The sequence below is a fragment of the Arachis stenosperma genome, chromosome 4, assembly GCF_014773155.1.
Source record: "Arachis stenosperma cultivar V10309 chromosome 4, arast.V10309.gnm1.PFL2, whole genome shotgun sequence".
Taxonomy (NCBI): Eukaryota; Viridiplantae; Streptophyta; class Magnoliopsida; order Fabales; family Fabaceae; genus Arachis; species Arachis stenosperma.
Window position 1 is genome coordinate 5554547 of NC_080380.1, and position 24737 is coordinate 5579283.

The following is a 24737-nucleotide window of genomic DNA, read 5'->3' on the forward strand; positions in this document are numbered from 1 at the left end:
AAAAACTTGATCGCCTTAATAATAAGCTTATTTAACTTAAATTATTTGGAGTTGAATAATTATATTTAAATTTTAATTTAGATATGTATATAGACTCGAAATTAATTTTGCAATAACGATATGATGATTTGGAAAACATTAGCACAATTTCTGAATTTCATATAAGCAAAGTAAATACGACGCCGCCGTCTACTTCAAACAAAGAAAACGACAACGCGTTTACCGTCGTCTTCTTTCTTCTTCTTCCTCCTCCTCGATCTCCGTCTAAACCTTACAAAGCTTGCAGTTTCTATATCTTCACATTTCCACAGCAATAGCTTCGATCGCATTCGCACTTCGAATCCCAGTTCAATCTCCGAGTCCCTGCTTCCTGATTTCACTCCATTCGATTCATTCTCGGTTCTTCAGGGAGCGTGATCCTTGGCAGAACCTGAATGTCGATACTTCGATGACACCATAGCTGAAGATTCGAAACAATGTCTTGGGGATTGGGGTGGAAGAGGCCCTCCGAGATCTTCCACCTCACTCTCAACTACGGCACCGACGATCTGCGAGAAGCTCTCAATCGCACGTCATCTGCGTCGGCTTCTTCACTGATACCGCAGGAGCAGGAGCTAGGGTTCCGTATCGAGCTGGAATGGTCGGCGTCGGAGGATGAGGATCAGACGGCGCTCAAGCTCCAGTCGCAGCTAATGGTGGCTCTGCCGTTGCCGCAGGACACCGTGGTTGTGGAGCTGAGGCCGAAGGAGCACGACGATGGCGTGAATTTGAACATGGAGGTTTTGAAGAGGAGGGAACCGCTCAGGGCCATCACGATGAGCAAGGCTGTTGCCTCGGGGCAGCACAGCGATGGCACCAGTGTTCTGATTCGGCTTCTGCGGTCTAATTTGGCCTCCTCTGCGCCGCCGGCGGTGGCCGAGGGGGTTGCTGGATGTGGCGACCATTGGAGTAGTGTATCGGTGCTTAGTCTCTGCGGCTGTGGTTTGTCGGTGAGCTTTTGTATTTTTTGTGGAATGAATTTTCGCAACCTATGTGATATTGTGTAAGAGAAAATTCAGTTGTAGCTTTTCTTTGGTCGTAAGGTATCGAGTGCTTTGATATTTTTGTGGCTTGTGATTTTGTTTTCCCTGGGATTAAGAAGATATACAGTCCCATCGTATTGTGGACTGGTAACTTCTGACAAGGGAATTTTGTGAACCTGGTAGCTTAAGATGCTAATGTGGTATGGAGGATGATTTCCAAATTGTAGGAATTCTCTATGGAAGACTTGAATTGTGTGATTCTGTTTGTTGCTTCTTTATTTTCCTGGTATTTTAGTTGTGATTCAATTTTTTTGAGTTGGTTGGAAGTTGAACTCACTTGAGTTGGATCAATGCATGCTTTTGCACAGGTGCTTCCAGTACAGCTTACTCAGTTGCCACATCTTGAAAAACTTATTCTTGACAACAACAAACTGACAGTTTTGCCTCCTGATCTTGGTCAGCAGAGAAGCTTAAGAGTGCTCAGAGTTGACAACAACATGCTTATTTCTGTGCCTGGTAAGCTTTCATGTGAGAATTGCCAGTGTGTGTGGGTTGTAAATTCCTAATAAGTATAGCAAGTAATCACGGGGTGACAAGACTAGCATAAAGTAACAAGCCATGCTTCTACTACTGCACTAGATATACTAGATAATTAGATGCTTCTAACTGGGAAAGCGTAGCTTGTACTGTTTACTGTTCAATGTGGCCTCTATGCTGGTTAGATATTTCCTTTAAGTAACTGAGACCTTTGGGTGATGTATCTGATTTTTTAGTTTTTTGAGCAGTTGAACTGAGACAGTGTGTTAAGTTGGAGGAGTTGTCATTGGAACACAACAAGCTAGTTCGACCACTTCTTGACTTCAGGTTTTTGGACATGACCATTTAATATAAAAATACTTTACACTCCTTATATTCTGCAGACCTTATTGTTACCTATGGTTATGACAGGGCTATGGCGGAACTACGGGTGCTCAGGCTATTTGGAAATCCTCTGGAGTTTCTTCCTGAAATTTTGCCCCTCGTCAAACTTCGCCACCTTTCAGTTGCAAATATTAGGATTGTGGCAGATGATAATTTGAGATCAATCAATGTGCAAATAGAGGTGGCTTTTTTTATAACAAATAACTGGACTATTCTCTTGAAACCCTTTGAATATTCAGCTAATGTACTTTTCTGGTCATTGCAGATGGAAAACAATTCGTATTTTGCATCTAGGCATAAACTCAGTGCCTTCTTTTCTCTTATATTCCGTTTTTCTTCTTGTCATCACCCTTTATTAGCCTCTGCACTTGCAAAGATAATGCAAGATGTAGGAAATAGAGTGGTTGTTGGCAAAGATGAGAATGCAGTGAGACAGCTTATTAGCATGATAAGTAGTGACAACCATCATGTGGTATATTTCAATGGTTCTAGACATCAGAATATGTTAATAATATCTTGCCATTTTTAGGATTGTGACCATCCTTATTATATTACAGGTTGAACAAGCCTGCTATGCTCTTTCAGCTCTTGCCTCCGATGTGTCTGTTGCACTGCAGCTGATCAAAGCAGATATCATGCAACCCATTGGAACAGTTATGAAATCTATGGGTCGGGAAGAGGTAATATCTGTATTGCAAGTTGTGGTGAAGTTGGCTTTCGCATCTGATGCTGTAGCTGAGAAGATGTTGAACAAGGATGTTCTGAAATCTTTGAAAAATTTGTGTGCCCATAAAGATCCAGAGGCAAGTTTTCTAGCATCTGGTCATAGCCAGCAGTCTAATGGATTAATTTCACGTCCATTAATTTTTTATGTTTGTCTTTCTATAGGTACAACGGTTAGCTCTGTTAGCTGTTGGCAACTTGGCTTTCTGTCCAGAGAATCGTCGTATACTTGTTACTTCTGAGAGCTTGCGAGAATTTCTCTTACGACTGACTGTTGCAGTTGAGCCACGTGTTTATAAAGCTGCTGCTCGTGCTTTGGCAATTCTTGGTCTGTCTCTATGATGTATCTGTGTTTTCCCAAAAGTTTTATGTGATTATTGGGCAGCTCTTTTAATTTTATGCCTTTGTAGGAGAAAATGAGAATCTGCGACGTGCAATAAGAGGGAGACAAGTGCCGAAGCAAGGACTCCGCATACTCTCAATGGATGGAGGGGGGATGAAAGGTCTGGCAACTGTGAGAATGCTTAAGGAAATTGAAAGGGGAACTGGAAAACAAATACATGAGTTGTTTGATTTAATATGTGGCACATCAACGGGTGGAATGCTGGCTGTTGCCCTTGGGATTAAGTTGATGACTTTGGAACAATGTGAAGATATATACAAAAATCTTGGTGAGGATGCTCCTTAGGACTCTCATGAATATTACATATTGATCTATAAATTCCCCTTCAATATTAAGTGAAATATTGACTGGCATTTGAACCAGGGAAGGTTGTTTTTGCTGAACCTGTGCCCAAGGATAATGAAGCTGCTACCTGGAAAGAAAAGTTAGATCAACTATATAAGAGTTCATCACAGAGTTTTAGAGTCGTTGTTCATGGATCAAAAGTATGTATGCCATCTTCTCTTGTTATATTCAACGTATGCTTTTGTAACTTCCTCTATTTTTTCTCGATAGCAGCATGTATCTTGGAAATTCTGAGATGACATGGTATAGTTTAGGATTAAGTTTTATGCTTTCCATTATCGGTTTGTTATATTCTTTAGAAAAAAGATATTGTAAAATTTGAATTATGAATTATTATTTTGCAGCACAGTGCCGAACAGTTTGAGAGTCTATTGAAAGAATTGTGTGATGATGAGGATGGGGATCTAATGATAGATTCTGCTGTAAAAAATGTGCCAAAAGTTTTTGTTGTATCAACCCTGGTGAGCGTCATGCCTGGACAGCCCTTCATATTCCGCAATTATCAGGTGGGAGGCTAATATTTTTTCTTTTCCATGGTTTTGCTGGATGATCATAAAATTACAGCTTGTTCATGTATGTTTTACTAATATATTATTTCTCACTCTCTCTCACCATAAACATTCGTGTACATGTACAATTTTATTATCTGAATGCAGTATCCTGCTGGTACACCAGAGGTGGCTCTTACGACATCAGAAAGTTCAGGGGTAACCTTGTTGGCTCCTTCTTCAACAGGTGCACCAGTTGGCTCTAAGCGCAGTGCGTTCATTGGAAGCTGTAAGCATCAAGTGTGGCAGGCTATCAGAGCTTCATCTGCTGCGCCTTATTATCTTGATGATTTTTCAGATGGTACCAACTGCATTGCTATTGTTTACATTCCATTACAAAAATATTTGTTCCATTATTAACTTTTTAATCTTTTCATCTTGCATCGTGCCTTAAGATATTAATCGCTGGCAAGATGGTGCAATAGTGGCAAACAATCCAACAGTTTTTGCCATACGAGAAGCCCAGCTTCTGTGGCCTGACACAAAAATTGATTGCCTGGTTTCATTAGGGTGTGGTTCTATTCCAACAAAGGTAACTACTCATTTCTGTATGCTAGTTCCACATTCATGTTGTGTAATTATCTAGAAATGTCTTTTATTATTATTATTGTTGTTGTGTTTTTTTGATGTAGTTGTCGATTCTTATATCTTGTTTTGAGGTTCTCCTCTCCTTCCATGCCCTTTGTAATGTCATACTCTTCTTTTAAATAACATTACTTCTTTGATTTTATTTGATTTTATTTTTTATTTTTTTAAATGTCAGGTTACACTGGACTTTATAGTTTGGTCTATGTATTATAGGGGACTGGATTGTCTCATTCGACAATTTAACATTAAAATGTCATGTGAAAATTTTCACCATTAATTAGATCCTTGGGTGTCACCTAAGTTAGGCGCACCTTAGTGAAAACCTACACATTATTAAGGTCATGTGAAAATTTTAACATAGTCTAGTAATATTGAATACAGGAGATATGTGATTGGCTTTGAAGCTCAAGTTAGAATATTATCATATGTATTTGCTTTGGTAGGTGCGGAAAGGGGGTTGGCGGTATCTGGATACAGGACAGGTATTGATCGAGAGTGCATGCTCTGTTGAGCGGGTTGAGGAAGTTTTAAGTACACTGCTGCCTATGCTTCCTGAGATACAGTATTTTCGTTTCAATCCTGGTACTTCATTTTTTTTCATTGAGGAATTTGAAAAATATTTCTTTTTCTCTTCAGCTATTTCTATTTGAATCAAGTTGCTACAAATTTCTTTTTACCGTTGAAGTGTAACTTTCTTCTCCTTATTTGATAGTGAAGTATCATTATATTCTCAGAAGAAATTTAGTTGTCTGTGCTTTGTCTTGCAGTTGATGAACGTTGTGATATGGAACTTGATGAGACGGATCCAACTGTCTGGATGAAACTGGAGTCTGCAGTTGATGAATATATACAAAAGAATCATCTGGCATTTGAAAATCTCTCTGAGAGATTGATTCTGCCTTTCCAGCATGAAGAGAAGCTTTTCGAGAATATAAGATCTAAAGTATCCAAGACTGGGGAATCAAATGAAGGTATTGTGGTTGACTTGCTTTCTATCATGCGAGGTTTCACTATTGGTACTGATCTCTCATTTCCGAAATTAAGATTCTTTTCACTTTTCTTTGTCAGGTGCTAGTGGCCCTGCTTTGGGGTGGAGGCGAAATGTACTACTTGTGGAAGCTTTACATAATCCTGATGCAGGAAGATCAGTGCACCATGCTCGAGAGCTCGAGTCATTTTGTGCTCGGAGCGGGATACGATTATCACTCATGCAGGGTTTGTCTCATATTGTAAGGACAGGGTTGACAACAACATTTGCTACTCCATTTGTGTCACCTCTGTTTACAGGAAGCTTCCCTTCAAGTCCACTTGTATATAGTCCTGATATTGGTCAGAGGATTGGACGGATTGATCTGGTTCCACCCTTAAGTTTAGATGGCCCATCAGGGAAAATAGCTTCATCACCTCCAGCGTCTCCCCGAGGACTTAGACAGCTGTCGGCACCTGTCAAATCATTGCATGAGAGATTGCAGAATTCACCACAATTGGGCGTTATACATTTGGCCCTTCAAAATGACTTAGATGGCTTAATTGTGAGGTATTTGCTTATATATATTTGCTTATATATATTTATATTCAATTAGATGGAAGGTGATGTTGTGAGTGGTGACTATTTGTTCAGTTGGCAAAATGATGTATTCGTGGTGGCTGAACCTGGAGAACATGCGGAGAAATTTCTACAAAGTGTTAAATGCAGTTTGTTATCTACAATGAGGAGCCACCGCAGAAAGGGTGCATCTCTCTTGTCCAATATTTCTACCATATCGGAGTTGGTTGCCTTTAAGCCCCATTTCCAAATTGGAGACATTGTCCATAGATACTTAAGCCGCCAAACCATGGTATGTCTTCTTCCCCTTATATTCTTCACAACTTTATTATTCAAATAGTTACATGTATTTAAAAGCTGTTTGGTTATCTTCGTTGAAGGTTTTGGAAGATGAACAAGAAATAAGTTCCTACATGTTCCGCAGGACAGTCCCTTCTATGCATTTAACACCTGAGGATGTTCGATGGATGGTATGTGATTACATATTGTACAGATCTGTCTTTCCATCATCTTGGTGTTTTAGAGATTTATAATAGAATCTATGTTCTACTGCTTAAGAAGTTTGGTTATAGTATGATTTTATGATAATATATTACTATCAATGTGAGATATGGTCCGGTTTATTTTACTCAAAACCTTTCTTTTGGCCTCCTTTTTTGTTTTTGTGAGTTTATTTTTTTCAAATAATTGATCTTCTAATTTTGAAACACTGTTTTTGATTGAAGAGAAGCAACAGTGACAACTTCCCTTTTGTTGTAGCATGTAGATGTTCTTAGCATCAATTATAACCAGAATTTTGCTTCCCATATTTGCGGTTTCATGCAGAAGAGTTTCTGTAAATTTCATATCTTTTATATTAATATAAAAGAAAAACGAAATATCTTCTATCCCTTGCGCCAAAGCATTTTACTTTTTCCATGGGGGTGGGAAAGAGTTTGCAAGCTGTGTGGAGATCTTGTTTCATTCAAAGAAATGTAATATATGACATTCCTGATTTCATTCTTTAACCGACGCCTTAAATAACCTAGGTTGGAGCTTGGAGGGACAGGATCATCATTTGCACAGGTACATATGGACCCACTCAGGCTCTTATTAAGGCGTTTTGGACTCTGGTGCAAAAGCGGTCATATGCCCTTCAAATGAACCCCCTGAAAGTCAGTTGGCTACATTTGATGGCACTGGGGAATTGTTTGTGATGGAAAATAATGGCAAGTTCGAAATTGGAGAGGATGAAGCAGATGATGACACTGCACCTGACAGTCCCTTAAGTGACTGGGAAGATAGTGATGCTGAGAAAAATGGTGACCGCCCTTTGCCTTTTTGGAATGACGATGAAGTGGAACTGTCTCAATTTGTTTGCCATCTGTATGATTCATTGTTCAGGGAGGGTGCTGGTATCCATCTTGCTTTGGAACATGCTCTCGCCTCGCATAGGAGATTACGGTACGTGTGCCATCTCCCTCACATACAATAACTCTTTCGCCTGAAAAAAGGGAGAGAAAAAACCAAAAAAACACTTGTTCTTATAGAATTACAACGGATGTCCTATTCTGAGGATTTTGAGGGTTGTAGAGGATGTGCATCGTCTATTCTTTACTCCATGAGATAGGGATGTAGTATGTATCATTTTTTCCTTTGTTCTGTTGTTATGGTATTAAGATTTGATCTCAGCTGAATGCGGGGAATCTGATTGCTCCCTGACAAGTTGTTTTGGAGAAATAATTTATCCCCACCTTAACCATCTTGTGGATGATGGCCTTGTACTGAAATCTGTAAAGTTCACTGTACTGTACTCTAGAGTTAAAAGAGGGTAAAAAATGGTTTAGGAATGGAAGTGTGTGTCTAGATAATTAGATAAAGCATTTTTAAGTTTCAGAGAGGTTTTTTTTTTTTTCGAATTTAAATGCTGGAATTGTATTTTCTGTATAATCTGTGTTCATTGGAGTTGGAGGTACCTTTTTTTTTTAGTATATGGAACTTTATACCAAACTACTTGTATTTATATTTTACAAAACAATCCAAGCTGATTGATATTCCTCCGCTTATGGATCAGGATACTAAATTTTACTTTCCTTTGGATTCTATTCAGATTCATGTGATCGAAGAAATATTATAGAATATTAAAAAAAATAAAAATAAAAACGTAAGAAATTGAGGAAGGGCAAATATAACATTTTTCGTTAGCTACTTGTCCACCTGATGGCAGGAAGAAAAGAAAATGCAATAAGAAGTCAAACTTCCATAATCGTTATTAATTTAAGGTCATTATTTCCTTACTTATGTACCTCTTCACTTTAAAAGATATTTTGGGTTCTTGTTATTTTATATTAGTGATCGATTAATATGATTATCTAGTAATGGAGCGAAGATACCAACAGCAATAAAACCAATAGAATTGATACCCAAAATGTTGATGATGATGATGATTATGAAAGATGAGCTTTTTTTCCAGTAGCCAAGGCATGAAAGGCGGAGAATAACTTTGACTATGACTTGACAGATTAAGAATAAAGTGAACCACAGAGCGCTCTTATTTTTTTCAAATTTGTCTGTACATTAATTTCAGAGGAATTTATGGAATATACAAAAGAATAAAACCTCTTTCATATGAGGATTATGTATGGTGACCACTAACCAATAAAATTCCTAGCTACCACTTATCAGTGTCCATGAGAATCATATAAAAAGTTTCAAGGGTTAAAGCACATGCCCTGAAAACATGCTGGTTTTCTTTTTTCGTTGCAGAAACTTGGATATGATGACTGTATCAACTTTTTAATGTCTCCATTATGGAAAATTTCATGCTTTTACTTTTTCATAAAGCACTTCAGTATGCAATATTTATAATATCAAGATCCAAAGGTAAGATGCTCCCACATTGAAAATTAATTAGTTGCAGAACCATCACCACACTTTGCTTCATTTAGAAGCCTCACTCACTTTCAAACTATATATCTATGCATTACAAGGAGCAATGCAGAATGAAGTGCAATAACTAACTACCATTCCAAAAGGAAATGGCTTTTCCTGCTCCAGTTGCCATAGGCACAAGGGGCACCATTGGATCTCTAGTGAGGAAGGAAATTGAATACTTCACCAAGTTTGAGTTAGCACAGAAACCTCAGCAACACTTTCTGGACATGAACATGGCTTCTTGCAGAAGCTTTTCCATGCCCAGCAGGTCAAGTCTCTGGGACTTGCTACCAACATGGAAGAGGAAGAAGAGAAGAGGCACAAGTGGTTTCTTCCTCCCCAAAATCTGTTCTGTATCAGAAGTAGCTGATAGCAATCAATTGAACAGAATTCCTGGTTACAGCTACAGGATTCTGAGGAATGACTTCAACAACTTTCACCTCTGAGCCTCTGATTCTCTTAAGAGTTCCTCACTTTCTTATAGTGTGTGGCAATGCAGCATATTCATGTTAACTTTCAAAATTGTGTTGCCAGACTCTGGCAACTTATCTCTTATTACTTTCCATGTTCACTGTTAGATCCTGTGTGTTTTATTTCATGCCTTCAATGTACTGCTAGCTTTACATATTCAAGATTTAATATAAAATCTGAGTGTTCTACAGATAAGAGTAAGCAGTGTGAAAGGATGGGACAGTAAACAATAAAAGAATGGCATGGTCAATTTTCATTATCAATTTCAAATATCTTGTAATTCGGGAGCTTACATTTTGTATTTCGGATTTCAATAACAGATATTCAAAGGTTGAAATGTAATAGAAACATGAATACTTGGGGGAACTTAAAAAAGAAAAATTCTGAATCCAATGGATATCCTCATTCAATCCCCATAAAAAAGAAGGAACAGAAAAAAGGACAGCCTAGAATTTTGGTACAGAAACAGAAGCATTCCTAAAGAAGTTCATATTTGTACAGCAACTTCTTCTTTGTTTTCTCAAATGTTATAGTGAATCCTACTTTGTGGTAAATGAAGCTAACCCCTTTGCTCTTCCTTGTTGAATGATTCTGCTGCTCTGAAAGATTCGACATGCCTGCCACTTTTTACTGCTTCGCCAGCACCATCTTTTTCGTCGGTCTTGGTCGCTGATAGAATTGCTAGAGCCGTTACAACATCGTCCATGTCAGGTCGTTTCTCAGGATCCTCTTGGAGACACATTGCTGCCACTGCAAGTGCTTGAAATAGACCCTTTGCAGGGAACTGGCCATTAAGCAAAGGATCAGCAATTAGACTGAACTGCTTCTTATCCTTGAGAAGAGGTTGTGCCTGCCATATTCAAAACAAGTGCAACCATTAAGCTTCATGTTCCAAGACTCCTAATTAATATCACATGTGATTTTTGAAGAGGAAAATTGCATTTACATACCCATTCAATCAAGTTTTGCTCCTCAATATCTCTTGTAGTGTCAATTACTCTCCTGCCAGTGATTATTTCCAAGAACACCACACCAAAACTGTAAACATCTGATTTTGTGGTTAATTGACCACCAGAAGCATATTCTGGTGCACAGTAGCCAAAGGTTCCCATCACCCTGGATGTGATAGTTCCCTGACCATTTGGAGCAATCTTAGCTAGTCCAAAATCGGAAAGTTTTGCATTGAAATCTTCGTCTAATAGTATATTAGATGACTTGAAATCACGATATATAACCGGAGGATCTGCAGAGCTATGCAAATACTCAAGCCCTCTGGCTGCTCCCTCAGCAATTTTCATCCTTGTGTGCCAATCCAAAGGCTTCTTACCCTCGCCTAGGTCTGCAATAATTTAAGTCTTGTCAGTACTGCAACCTATTTGTTCATGTTAAGAGAAAAAGATACAAAATTATTATCTTTCTGGTCACAACATACATACCTAGGAGGTGATTTTCCAAGCTTCCTTTGGCCATGTACTCATAGACCAAAACCCTATGTTCATCTTCTGTACAATAACCAACTAGCTGTACAAGGTTTGGATGCTTCACCAAACTTAGCATCAAAACCTCTGCATAAAATTCTCTTGTTCCTTGTGCTCCTTGCCTGTTCAGTTGCTTCATTGCTACATGCTGAACAACAAAATATTCAACATGAGATTCTCAGGACCTGTATTATGCAATTAATTGTAGGCCTGTTTGAGAGAGTGATACATCATACATACCTTATCACATATGTAACCTTTGTAGACAGAACCAAATCCTCCTTCTCCAAGAAGGTTATCAGAATTGAAATTTTCTGTTGCTTCAGCAATTTGATTGTAAGTGAACACCTTGATATCATTCTTCACTTCTCCATATTTTTTAATCTGTTCATTGATTTGTCTATGCTTGCTGCTACCTGCAGTTTTAGTCCATGTAATTTATATTAATGATCATCAACATTTCCATTTGAAGCATGACATTTCATGGATTATGCTTATATAACTCAAACTCTATGCAAAAATTTTCTTCAAAAGCTATCATGGAATAATCTCTCTGGCTTCTGAAATCAAATTCATTAAATACCATGCAGTATCAATTTATTATAATTATATAATTCCTTTCAAAATTTTCATGAACCACCCCACTTCTTGATTTTCAAACCTCTAACCTGCTCTTTAATATATTAAACAAGAAGTAAATGCAACAGGGCAGATCAAAATACCTGTTTTGAGTGACACAGCGGCTGCTAATGATTTGAATGTTATATAGCCTCTGGACATTCTCCGTTTTGCACTCTCTGCCAACGCTTCCCGGTAAGACGGCGATTCGACCTCAGCAGTCTTGCAGCAATTGAGGCAACTCATTTTCTCGAAACCTTATTTGTTGTTGGTGATTGGGTAGGGGTTGTTATTTCAAACAGTGAAGAACAAAGTTCTTGATCAACCCAAATAACTAACCAAGCAACCCCCCAGAAGCAAATTGCATGCATATGCATGCATGCAATAGGCCTTGGAAGAAAACCAGAATAAGTCTATATTGGCACAACGTTGTGTTTTTTTTTTTTTTGGGCAGATTTTGAAACTACAAAACGTTGTGCAAGGTCCTAAGATTTGTCAAAGTTGTTTTATAGTATTTGTGTTTCTGAGGGTGATATGATTTGCTTATTTTAGTTTATGGCATCGAAATGGATTTTCCCTTTGATGGTTAAACTTAGCTGGTTTTTAATTTGTGACATGTATAGGGAGAGATAAAGGTTATATTTTGCATGGTGGATGTGACAAGATACATAGTTGTTCTATTTTGGTTGTGGAAAATGACGTGGACAACCTTAATCACTTCTTTCTCTTCTTTGCTACTTTGACTTATTAGACTTGAAACCAGATATTTAGTAAAGTAAAACAATAATTTGAGAAAAAGATGCAACATTGATAATATTCATGCTATCCTTAGTCATTGATCACAAACGGATGAAATCCATTATTGGAATGTCATGCCTTAAAATGCTACAGACTACAGGTGCATACCCGTTTTTTATGATTTATAAGTTTGAAAAATAGATACCTCTTTCTAATATTGTATAATTTTTGTAACTAATAATAAGAGGAAATAAGGGATTAAACTATCTATCATCTTCAACTATATATTAAGAAAATAACATTGTGAATCGAAGACAGTAACAAATAATTCATATCTTGCATATAGGGAGAAGGGCTTTCGATTAGCTTTGACATTGCGTATAAGATATGTGGGAGGTGATAAGAAAGACCACTCTTTCGTCTAAGGATGCCTAATATATATTCAGTTTGAATCTTTATTTGCAAAATGTTATTTATATCATATTGTGAAGGATTTTACTGAATATATATCACGATTTTATACATGTTTTCAATTATTTGTTTTGCAAGTCATCAACAGCATTTATTGCAAACCTTCATTTAGAGTAAGCAGAGATATAACATAGTTGGATTCAGTTAAGTAGTTAACAATCAATATTGAATTACTCGGCAGTAGCACAACACATGACAACAAGAGTTACCAGCTCTTGCAAACTATTGAGAAAGCTAAAGAATAAAGCAAGCAAACCTCGTGTAGTATACATGTCTGCAAGGGTATCAGCTTCAAACAAAAATAATTAGGTTTAGAGGGAAGCACATGAGAACCTAATACTTTATTACCCAAGCAACCATAGATACCTCCACATACAAAACTTATTTGGCATATTACCAGCAGCTAATGTTAATTTGAGTAAGCAGCCAAGTCTCAGAGGAAATGGTAAAATAAAAAAATGAAATGGAGCCATCTCTATTGCTTAAGCAAATGTTCTTGCAAGAATCTAATTTTCCAGGTTTCCTCCAAAAAATGAATCACTTAAGCAGACCACACCCCTCATTCCTGAGTCAAACCTGCTTCGATTTCATCCCACTTGTCGCTGCTCGCGGAAAACTTTTCTTTAATCTCCTTAATGAGCTCCTTAGCATCATCAACCCTGGAAACACTAGCAAGCCCATTCACAAGATTCTTCATGGTTGTGAAATTAGGAAACCAGGCTTTGGCCATACTCTCCTTAGCGAAAGACAATGCAGACTCGAACTTGCCAGCCTCGGATAGGAAGTGAATCAAGGTGAAGTAACAGTCACTATTTGGCGTATACCCCTTCTTCTTCATCTCCTGGAACAGCCTCTCACCCTCCTCAACATTCCCTTCCCTACAAAAGCCAAATATCAAATGCATGTAGGTAACTGAATTCGGCTTCCTACCCCTGCAAATCATCCCTTCCATCAGTGCCTTTGCCTCCGCCGACCTCTTCAACTTGCACAAGCTAACAATCCTCACATTGTAAGTACTCAACGAAGGGTGCATCTTATACCTCTCCTCCATCAGCTTCAGCACCTTCCCTACCTCCTCAAACTTCTCCTCCTTGTAGAAACCAGATAGCATAGTCTTCATCGTCGTCGCATTGGGCTTAACCGAATTTCTATCCATCTCATCCAAAACCGAGTACACAGAGCTAGAACTCCCAGATTCACAAAATGCCTTAATCACTAGGTTATAGGTATCAATATTGGGAATAATGGAATAAATCTTCGGGAATTCGAGGTAGATTCGTTTTACCTCCTTGTAGTTTTTCGCGACAATGCAAGCGAAGAGGAGTGAGTTTAGGGATTTCACGGTGCGAGGGACTCGCTGTTCTTCTTCCATTCGATCGAAGGTTCGGATCGCGTCGTCGAGCATGTTTGCCTGGCCGTAGAGGACCATGGCATGGGAAAGAAACCGCCCATTGCGGAGGTCCGATCGGGGTTTAAGGTCTTCCTCGATGAGGCGGCGGAGGCCATCGAGGTGGCCGGCGGCGGAGAGCTTCTTGACGGCTTCTGAGAGAGTAACGCGGTCGAGGTGATTTTCCGGAGTGAGGGATGCGGCGGCGCAGATCTCGAGGACACGCTCGGGGTTCTTCTCGATCTTGAGGAGGTTGAGAGCGGCGCGGGTCTTCTGCTTCGATGTGAGAGGAGTGGAGGAATCTGGGGAGAGGATGGAGGTGGAGAAGTTGTGGCGATGGTGGTGATGAAGGTGGATGTGGCGGAGGCGAGAAGGTATCGACATGATTGCAGCTGTGGGGGGTTTTAGGTAGGGTTTTTCTGCGCAGAAAATGGAGGGAGTTTCGATGAAGCAGCAGCCAGTGTTTGAAGCTGGAACCAGCAGTGAGTAAAACGCTGCGTTTTGATTTGCTAAAAATAAAACGTAAAAAACGTGGATGAGGTAAGGGATTTGAACCCGACGTGAATCGAACACGCAACCTTCTGATCTGGAGTCATACGCGCTACCATTGCGCCACGGATCCACTCGCTGCTTCCTTTTTTCATAAACGTTTTAATAACCAAAACCCAGCTACTTCCGTCTTATTATTATATCCCGTCGAGGTTGTGATCTTGATTTGTATTGGCTGCAATGTTTATGGTCTCCTTCCCAATGCTGCTTGGTAAATGGTAATTGTTTTGTAATTCTTTTTCTTTATTTACCAGAAAATGCATAAACAGTAACATTCAAAACTAAAGTTTTTCTTTATAGTTAATGCCAATGGAGTAGTTGTGCATAAAAAAGGGAAGATGACAAGCAGAAACAGTCGATTTCAGATAGCGAGGAAGTGATTTTAGTGCCGACCAATAAATAACTCAATAAGAATAATTGTTTAAAAAATGTGAATAGTCAAACGTAAGCAGCAAAGAGGAGGGGTAAGTGTGTACAGCAAAAGAGTGAAGAGTGAAGAAGAAGAAGAAGGAGCTGGCGAGAGAGATGGAGGTTCCAGGTGCAGTTGCAGTGTTGAACGAGTGGAGCTGGTGGGACCGCGTCAACAACAACTCTGACTGGCAGAAGGCCATCTTCTACTTCCTCTGCGCCGCCTACGCCCTCGTCTCCTCCGTCGCCCTGGTCTCCTCTCTCTTCCTGTTTCCCTCTCTCTCTATTTCTATTTCGAAATCAATTCCCTCACCATCTTTGATTTCTTCAGATTCAATTGATTAGAATCGAGCTGAGAGTCCCCGAATATGGTTGGACCACCCAGAAGATCTTCCATCTCATGAACTTCCTCGTCAACGCTCTACGCGCCCTCGTCTTTGGATTTCACTCCCAAGTCTTCCTCCTCCATCCCAAGGTGTTGATTTTGGTGCTCTTGGATCTTCCTGGCATCCTCTTTTTCTCTACTTACACACTTCTGGTCCTTTTCTGGGCTGAAATTTATCGTCAGGTATGCCGTATGCCTCCCCCTTTTCTTCTTTTACAATTACTCTTACAATCCATTCTAACTGACTCACTCAGCAGGCAAGGAGTTTGTCCACTGATAATTTCAGGCTTGTTTATATCTCTATCAATGCTGCCGTCTATTTCATCCAGGTATTGTGCTTTCCTGCTACCTTTACTTCAATCACAAGCTACTAGACTAGTTAAGAATTTCGATTGCTGTGCGAAAATCCGGTTATAGATTTCTACTATTTGATTTATACTTGTATTTAGTTGCCACAAGAAGCATTTCAAGATGGTATAAGTTTCTCCCAGAGCTAAATAGAAGAAAACAAATTTCTCCTTTGATACATGATATCGATTATCGTAATGATTAAAGCGTGGTTTGGATTCAGGTTTGTATTTGGCTGTACCTCTGGATAGATCACAATAGTGTTATTGAGCTCGTTGGAAATATATTCATTGCAGGTTAGTTTTTAAAGCAAATATCAATTTGTATTTCATACCCACATTAAGAATGCGTTTTTGCCACCAGAATACAATATCTTGCTATATGCGTGGCCTTTTCTCTTATGTGATTATTTTTCTTCTGTGCAGCTGTGTCATTTATGGCTGCATTAGGGTTCCTTATATATGGAGGAAGGTGAGGCTTTTGCTGTTTTGCATTTGATTCAATCTTCTATGAAATACCTCTGCACCCTCAGTTTGTTTACTCATTTTTTATTCATGGTGTTTGCCTGCCTACCTGCTACACATTTCTAGATTATTTTTCATGTTGAGGCGTTTCCCAATCGAATCAAAGGGTAGAAGGAAGAAGCTTCATGAGGTATGCCAATTTTCTTCTTAGTACATCAATTCAATTGAAAAATTCTTAGGAAAAGATTTGATAATATTGGTCTTTTGCCATATTTCCTGTGAATATCTTGGAGCAATCGAGTCCATTTTCTATATCTTTGTTTTTATCAATAAGGTATAAATTCTGAGTGCCCTTGGTTGCACCTCTTCAATCTTTTGATCTCCCGTTCTGTTCCAAATGTAGAATAATGCTAAATGAAAAACAAATATTTGTTTATTATTGTTTATCCCAACATCACGCGGGTTTTGTATTGCAGGTCGGATTTGTCACAGCCATCTGTTTCACATGTTTTTTGATAAGATGCATCATGGTAACTTCCACTTTCTCATTATTTGTTTATATTTCTATATGCTCTATTTAAAAATATCAGGTAAAGTATTTGAATTAATCCCCGTGCAATTCAAGCAATGAGCTTCTTGATTCAATGCAGGTTTTTCTGTCTGCATTTGATTCAGATGCATCTCTTGAAGTTTTGGATCACCCTATTTTGGACTTAATATACTACATGGTATTCTCCCGAGTATTCCTTTTTATTTTCTTGATTTCACTCTCATTCATATCCTAACTTAACCTTTCATTTTTCAAATACAGCTTGTTGAGATTCTGCCTTCAGCTTTAGTCCTCTTCATCCTACGCAAATTGCCCCCAAAGAGGATATCAGCACAATATCACCCTATCCGTTAATTTCAGTGCATCTTGAATCATTGTTTTGTTCTTTTGTCGACCAATTATGATTTCATGGCACGTGTGTTGATGATATTCTTTTGCTCTTTTGCCCATGAAATATAGTCTTGTTCAGCAGTTCTTTGTAGATATTACTCAGCAGTTGCTGCTTGGGAAGGATAATTTAGATTTTTCTTCAAGAGTCAAGGTGGGTTTGACATGAGTCCAAAGAAAAGGAAAAAGGCTGGTGAGAGCGGGGTTGTATGGTCTTGACGCAGAGTCGCAGAGGAGTAAACAAATATAGGGATTTTTATGTTTTGTTAGTTTGTTGTTGCAGTTTACTTCTCTGAGTTCCTATTTTGCTACTTTTTCCCTGTTCGAAACAGACTTGCAGTGTTTTAGCCATTTTTTTCTTCCTTAAATACGTCATAGGACGTCTCATGTATGACAAAATAATACATGTATACAACACAAAAGTTGAGCTTATTGCTTAATTTGTGTGGTTTGAATGAATTGAGCCTGTGAGATTAGATGAGGTTGTTGAAAACTCTTACTTTATTTTATGGTTAGGTGCCCATATTCAACCTTTTACTGAATTACTGATCACAAACGTGGTAAAAGAAGAGTATTATTATCTACAAAATGGTGGCTGATAAACGAAATTGAGAAGGGGAATCTTGTTATCTCAATATTCCAGTAAAAACCTTGGATCTTCTAAATAGTGCACATTAATAATTATAATTACCAAATGCACGCTTCAAAAAATTTACAAACACCAAATGTTCTCTCTCGCTATTATATATTACAGGATCAACCACCATTAGTGTTCTCTGGCTATTGTACTCCCCTGGGGTTATTCAATCTTGATGACGTTCATCTACTGGTGGAGCAGCAAATCTGACATTGGCAGGCCGTGCCACAACTACTGTATCATCCGCAAATAGAGCTTTGATGAATGCCGGCGTTTTTAGCGGGCGACGACCAGTCATCCTAGGATACACATCTTCAAGAAAATAGTATGCATGGCCAGCAATCATCCCCTGCATAATGTCGTTAGAATTTGCATTAGCAGTTGCTTAGACAAACATATTGCATGCATGGATTGAAAGGACTAACGAGACATACCAGTAGATCCACCCAAGCACTAGCACCAACAAGGACCGAGAATCCCAAGAGAACCTAACATTCATACAACTTTTAAGATCAGGTTGGTTGCTTGATTGGTAGTTAGAACTGAAGAGAAGGATAAAAAGACCAATTCTGGATACAAAAAGCATTAAGGTAGTTGAGTGTATCAGGTAACAATAGAAAAGCTTACGCACCCATGGCAGGTAGGCAGCTGTGAAGGTAAAGAGTCCTAGGAAACTCATGTGAATAAAGGGGTTCTGTTTGCTCCATACATAAACCTGGAAATAGATAAATTATGCTCTCAAAACACTGGGACATGGTTAAACATGAGTAGTCAACAATCAATAACTGAAAGCTTACCATCATAAATGTCAGAGAGTTGCTAAGAAAAATAATTTTCGCAAATGACTCCGACAAATAAGGTATCATCCCTCCAAGAAGAACGATTCCAGTCAACACCGTGGCACCGAACAAGAGCATATAAAAGAAATCAGCAGTCCTTCCCCTAAAGGAGTTCTCCTCCAGAAGCTTGCAGTACCGAGCAAGAAAAAACATGTGAAACAAGAAATCCAAGTCTGCCCATTGCATAAGAAAAGAGCAAGTAAAAGTTAGACGTCCACATTCATAAGTTTCAGATTAATGAGAAACAGATGAGTAAAGAATATGTCAATATGCAGGCACTAAAGGCCACCATTAAAAGAAGAAAGGAGCGAAGACGAGAGCTTAGCATGTTTTGAATCCAAACACAAAATTACTCTTAAATATATGGGGTTAGATAGGGAATTAGCTTGGTGCTATAGTAGTCATGGAAATTGACTAGGGTATGTCAAGAACTGAATAGAGTAGATAGCCATAATAAATCTAGATGCATTTGTGAAGCTGAATGGCCTACAACATCGGACAACATGAAAGAAAGGAGGGGGTTGGGGGGATCAGAAAATTTCATATGCAAATATGAACCATGAACTATGCAATGGTATGCAAGCAATAACAGCTTTTGCTTGTGATTTGATCAGGAGATTCAGGCCCTTGTCCAAAATACTGTAGGTCACGAATCATTATCTATCCTAACATTTCTTCTCTAACATTATTCCATGATAGTTAAAATTTCTTTCATGAAATTGCTCTCATGTCAAATGATAAATGGAAGGATTGACATAATCAACAACCACTACTTGATAGCATTCACATTACATATGTGATTGACCACAGAGAAAAAGAGGCATCAGCCATCAGTAGATAACAAATGAGTTACGATAGTGTGGCAGCAACATAAAGAATTTAAATGATGTCGCATTAAAGTTGAAGCTTAAGGAGTATCTAAGAAAGCAAAAAAGAAAAAGAAAAAAAAAATCAAGAAAGGTGAACACTTTGAACAGAAAGAATCTTACCCATTTTCCTGAAGTACAAGAAATTAGTAATTAGACGCCAGAACTGATATTGCTTCACCACCAATCTAGGGTTTAAGTACAAATGATAAGGTGAAATTATCTGCAAAATCACAAAGATTTAGCTAATTCCAGCTTCCAAACCAGTCAAATCGCAAGCTAATTAATCCTTCACAGCACAATAATTGGAAACTAAAGCCTTATCCCACAATCAAAGTATAAGCATTTCAACTAAGACAAGAATGACCCAATCAAATATTTTCATTTTTCAAAAAGAAAAATAAATAGAAAAATCAAAACTTATAACGAATATTAAGGCTTTGCTTTTCAAATCGCCGGAAAAGAATGCCCAAATCAAGAAATCAGAAGAAGAACAATTATCGTTAGGGAGCACAAAAAATCAAATTGGAGACCCAGAAACCCAAATGGAAAAAAACCGAACTTTGGATGAAAGGAACTGCCTTACATCGAGGGAACAACCGATGGTGGTGACGACAGCAGCAGTGAGGTAAGAGCGCGTGATAACTGGCATCTGCTTATACCATTCTTCAACCGCTTGCGCCATTGTTCCTTTCTCCTAATTTCTTCTTCGTAATTGCCGCCAAAGAGGGAAAAACACGAAACAATAAGGAAAATAAACAGGTGAAATCTTGAATAGGGTTTAGGTATGCTCTGAGAAATCGGAATGAAGAGAGAGAAAACCGGAAGGTGAGTTGGAAAGAGATTATTGTGGAAATTGTGCACAAGAGAAAGAAGGAGGAGAAGATGGCGACGAAGGAGCACCGATCAGAGAGATATTCAGATGCAGAGAAACACGATGAATGACAGAGACTGAACCAATCACGAAGCGCGTGCTCTTCACGGACCAATCATGTTGTTGTACTTTGTTTACAGTGTTTTTGCTTTTTGGAGACTTTTATTATGGTCAATGCTTTTGGGCCTTAAAATGGAGGCGGCTATGTGGAATCCTCTTAAAGCCCAAATGTATTAAGCCCAAAAGAAAACCCTAAATACATTTTCTTTTGAATAAATTGTTAAATTAGTAGAAACCAAAAAAAAATTGTTAAATTAGTAATTAATTTGGGTTGGTCAAATGGTCAATTCACTCTTCAACTAAAAATTTTATTTATTAAAGTTGTACAAATTGTCTCACCAATTTTTTTTTTTATTTTTTTACCCCCACTACACACAACACTAAAGGGCTGATATTGAAAGATTTGAATCCGAGTGCAGCATATTAATTATTAAAAGATATATGATATTATTAATTGAACTAGGCTTCAACTACTCTCAAAAATGTTCAAAATAGGCCCTAACTAAATAAAAAATAAGATAATATAACAAATTTAAATCAACTTTGATCTTATTGGATTAGATCAAATTTGATTTAAATTTAAAATCTTAAAGATATGATAACGAATTTAAATCAGATTTGATCTTATTAGATTAGATCATATTTTTATTTAAAATTAAAATTTCTAAAAATACTAATATTCTAATAAACAAATAAAAATTAAATCAAATCTTTAACAAACCTTAACAACAAAACAAACTAAAATATAGGCCTAATAATTTCGAAAATTAATATTAAATTTGTGTATTTCTACTAGACTTAGAAAAAAATTAGTGGGCCTCTTACTATCTTGACTTAGCCAAATGGACCTTATGAGTTATCGTCATTTCAACACTAGTGAGACGAACTTTTGGTCTCCTTGAGGTCCAAAATCGGTATGGTATAATTCTTCTAGTATTCAAATTTTTGAACGTGACAAGATTATCATTATATTTTGTCTCTAAAATGACAAAAATGCCCTCTTTAACACATATCAACTAACATGACTAATTTAAAATTTTTAAAAAACGAATTTGGTTAAAAAAAAATTTGGAGACCAATTTAAAAAATAAATGATATTTTTAGACTAATTTAATCATTTACTTATTTTCTTTTATATATAGAATAGATTTTTCATGACAAAAAAAAAAAAGAATAAATTTTTAAGTTTGTCTTCAAAAATCAAAATAACTATTATTTTTATTCATACAAAATTAAAATATTAACAAATTTAAATTAATTTTATATTCAAACAATAAATAAATTATTATTCTGTCTATAAAAGTTTAAAATATTAATAAAATATTTATAATAAAATTAATATTTAGATATTTTTGTTATATAAAAAAATTATAAATACAAAACTAATTTCATTTATTTATAATTAAATTTGTCATTATTTTAAATTTGTATGAACAGAAAAATCACTTTACTATTAGAAATAAACAAACTGGAATGCTAATGAATTTTCCTAATACAAGAGTGAGGTTAAGTTTGCTACGTATACCAATTCTATTTTCTAAACTAAGTAAAATGAAATTACAAATTCAATTCACCTGGAAATTAAATACTGGATGGCGAATAAGTGATACCCAAGGCATGCATGATGCACAATTGCACATGTTGTGAATCTTAAAAGCAAGGCAAACTACGAGAAAAATAAAAAATGTCATACTTTGTTGGCTACCCGTGGCTATTTAACTATAAGCTTTAGCTAGCATGAGCTCTAAAAATATATAATAAATTTATTATTAATAGATAATTTTAATTTTTTTTATTTAATAAATATAAATAAATACATTAAAAACTTGAAATTTATATACTTCTAATAAAAAAATTTTAATTTATAATTTTAACTTATGTACTTAAAACACATAATAGATAAATTTTTAATTATAAATCTCTATTAAAAAAACTATAAAAAGTTTTTGTATTTTGTATTAGTGTCACAGAAATTTTAAATTACCAATTAATTGTTTCACAGCATCCCATAAGAAGATATTAATGGAAACTGAAGTTTTGTTTTGTCTCATTCTAAAGTTATGTGTTATGATTTTGGATATACTCCAATGATATTATGTCGCCATTTGAATTTGCTCAACCTCTTGATCTAAGACTAAATCAGTTTAACTCTCAATATTTAACAAAAAAGTTAAGAACACAAGAGAAAGGAAGCTTTGGTAGAAAGAACACTTTATTACTCAAGTGTTACAAATGAATCACATATTCAAACTCTAACTCTCTCCTCCTATTTATAGTCATCCATCTCCTTAATAGATAGTTAGGATTAATCTAATCAACGGTCCAAATTAATTATTCAGAATCTTCATTACAAATATCTATCCTTCCACAACTTTCTAAATACTTCTAGATTATTTCATACTACTCTACATACTTTTATGTACATCAATACTTTTCTAAAATACTCTATGACCTCCTAGAGTCTTCTAGAACTTTCTAAGGTATTATGCGGCCTTCTAGAACGTTCCGGAACCATCTAGAGCATTCTCAAACACTCCAGAAAATTATACAAACAACGTTAAATCTAACCTTCTAAAATTTACTATGACATTCTCCCCCACCTAATGCGCAAACGTCCTTGTCGCGTTCTGTTCATGATAGCACTCTAAGTGTTCTTGGAATTGCCACAGATCTTCACGAGCTTCCCAGCTAGCTTTGGTTATCCGAAGTCCTTTCCACTTGATCAAGTATTGGATATTTAGTGGTACTCATCTTCGTCGCACGACGCGATTAGCTAAGATCTCTTCAATTTCTTTATCAAAGGATCTAATCACCACAGGCGGAGCACGACTGAGTCACCTCTACTGAATTCATCTTAGTTTTCATGATATGGTTTAAGCATACTCACATAAAAGACCGGGTGGATCTTCATAGAGGGAGGAAGTTGTACTTTGTAAGCAACCTCCCCAACACGTTCAATGATCTCAAATGGCCTTTCGTATTTGCGGATTAAGCCCTTATGAACCTTGCAAAAGGCTTTGAATTGTTGTGGAAGAAGTTTAATCATTACCTTGTCTCCCACTTGATAGCTTGCATGCCTCCTCTTCTTATCTGCCCATTTCATCATCCTCTTTGTAGCTTTGTCGAGGTAGGAACGAGCGACATCTGCTTGTTCTTCACATGACTTAATCATATGATAAGCTCCAGGGCTCTTCCCTGAGTAAGAGAAAAAAAGAGAGTGTGGTGTAAGCGGCTGTTGTCCGGTCACGATCTCGAATGGACTCTTCCTTGTGGACTCGCTCTTTTGTAGATTGTATGAAAATTGAGCAATGTCTAGGAGTTTTATCCAATCCTTCTGATTAGCGCTTATAAAATGTCTCAAGTAATACTCGAGTAAGGCATTCACTCTTTCAGTCTGTCTATTGGTTTGAGGATGGAAGCTTGTTGAGAAATGAAGCTCCAACCCAAGGAGTTTGAACGACTCTGTCCATAGTCATCCTGTGAAGCATGGATCTCGATCACTAATGATACTCTTAGGCAATCCCCAGTACTTTACCACATTCTTGAAGAATAGTCGTGTTGCTTCCTCTGCAGTGCAGTCATAAGGGGCAAGTATAAAGGTAGCATACTTCGAAAATCGATCTACTACCACAAGAATAGATCCAAACCCCTCGAACTTCGATAAGGCATAGATGAAATCTAAAGACATACTTTTTCACGGTCTCTTTGGTGGCGACAGAGGTTCCAACAATCCACTTGGTGTCTTGTTTCAATCTTATCTTGTTGGCACACAAGACAAGTCTTCACATAACTCTCCACTTCATCCCTCATTTGAGGCCAATAATAGGGAGATTTAATAAGTGCCAAAGTCCTTCATTGGCCTTAATGACCATCCCATTTGGTGTCGTGGCATTCTTTCACTAGCTTTCTCCTTAAATTTTTCCACTTAAGGATGTATAGTCTTCTCCCTTTGGTGTAGAGAATGTCATCTTCTAGCCAAAATCGTTTGGTCTTACCTTCTCTAGCCAATTCCACCAATTTCTTAGCTAATGGATCATGATGCAATCCTTCCTTGGTGGTATGCAAAATATCTCCTTCGACCATGGAAATGGCTGCCAACTCAGCCTTGTGACTCAGCGCATCTGCTACCACATTAATCTTGTCAGGCTTGTATTCAAATTCGAAATCAAACTCAGCTAAGAAATCTTGCCACCTAGCT

General features: G+C 37.4%; 6 protein-coding genes and 1 non-coding gene across 7 annotated transcripts; 3 read left to right on the forward strand and 4 right to left on the reverse strand.

Moving 5' to 3' along the window:
* The first annotated feature begins 132 nt into the window (after positions 1-132).
* Positions 133-8136, forward strand: LOC130976126 (phospholipase A I-like). The gene is given in 19 exon segments (XM_057900893.1): positions 133-989; positions 1391-1538; positions 1808-1886; positions 1971-2124; positions 2209-2415; positions 2501-2746; positions 2832-2994; positions 3077-3337; positions 3433-3554; positions 3759-3920; positions 4071-4263; positions 4358-4494; positions 4994-5132; positions 5318-5521; positions 5619-6087; positions 6172-6388; positions 6477-6566; positions 7125-7197; positions 7200-8136. Coding segments are annotated over 19 exon segments (3948 nt in total). The 5' UTR covers positions 133-476; the 3' UTR covers positions 7571-8136.
* Positions 8137-8902: 766 nt separating this feature from the next.
* Positions 8903-9751, forward strand: LOC130976129 (uncharacterized). Its single transcript, XM_057900895.1, has one exon. The coding sequence runs from the start codon at positions 9114-9116 to the stop codon at positions 9453-9455; it is 342 nt and encodes a 113-aa protein (XP_057756878.1). The 5' UTR covers positions 8903-9113; the 3' UTR covers positions 9456-9751.
* Positions 9752-10003: 252 nt separating this feature from the next.
* LOC130976128 (probable serine/threonine-protein kinase PBL23) lies at positions 10004-11858 on the reverse strand. The gene is made up of 5 exons (XM_057900894.1): positions 11681-11858; positions 11199-11374; positions 10917-11106; positions 10431-10819; positions 10004-10330 (listed from the first exon to the last, which is right to left on the reverse strand). The coding sequence occupies exons 1-5, from the start codon at positions 11820-11822 to the stop codon at positions 10040-10042; spliced, it is 1188 nt and encodes a 395-aa protein (XP_057756877.1). The 5' UTR covers positions 11823-11858; the 3' UTR covers positions 10004-10039.
* A 1071-nt stretch (positions 11859-12929) lies between these two features.
* LOC130973172 (pentatricopeptide repeat-containing protein At1g61870, mitochondrial) lies at positions 12930-14637 on the reverse strand. Its single transcript, XM_057897607.1, has one exon. It carries the CDS (start codon positions 14554-14556, stop codon positions 13345-13347), a length of 1212 nt encoding a protein of 403 aa, XP_057753590.1. The 5' UTR covers positions 14557-14637; the 3' UTR covers positions 12930-13344.
* Positions 14638-14722: 85 nt separating this feature from the next.
* On the reverse strand, positions 14723-14794 carry TRNAW-CCA (transfer RNA tryptophan (anticodon CCA)). Its single transcript has one exon. It is a non-coding gene; the product is annotated as a tRNA-Trp (tRNA).
* Positions 14795-14883: 89 nt separating this feature from the next.
* Positions 14884-17722, forward strand: LOC130974039 (tobamovirus multiplication protein 1). Its single transcript, XM_057898770.1, has 10 exons — positions 14884-14939; positions 15022-15381; positions 15461-15697; positions 15772-15843; positions 16086-16158; positions 16288-16333; positions 16453-16516; positions 16803-16856; positions 16977-17054; positions 17138-17722. The coding sequence occupies exons 2-10, from the start codon at positions 15247-15249 to the stop codon at positions 17228-17230; spliced, it is 852 nt and encodes a 283-aa protein (XP_057754753.1). The 5' UTR covers positions 14884-14939; positions 15022-15246; the 3' UTR covers positions 17231-17722.
* A 197-nt stretch (positions 17723-17919) lies between these two features.
* Positions 17920-20567, reverse strand: LOC130974040 (derlin-2.2). The gene is made up of 6 exons (XM_057898771.1): positions 20192-20567; positions 19729-19828; positions 18698-18912; positions 18532-18615; positions 18335-18388; positions 17920-18249 (listed from the first exon to the last, which is right to left on the reverse strand). The coding sequence occupies exons 1-6, from the start codon at positions 20288-20290 to the stop codon at positions 18067-18069; spliced, it is 735 nt and encodes a 244-aa protein (XP_057754754.1). The 5' UTR covers positions 20291-20567; the 3' UTR covers positions 17920-18066.
* Between the last annotated feature and the right edge of the window lie 4170 nt (positions 20568-24737).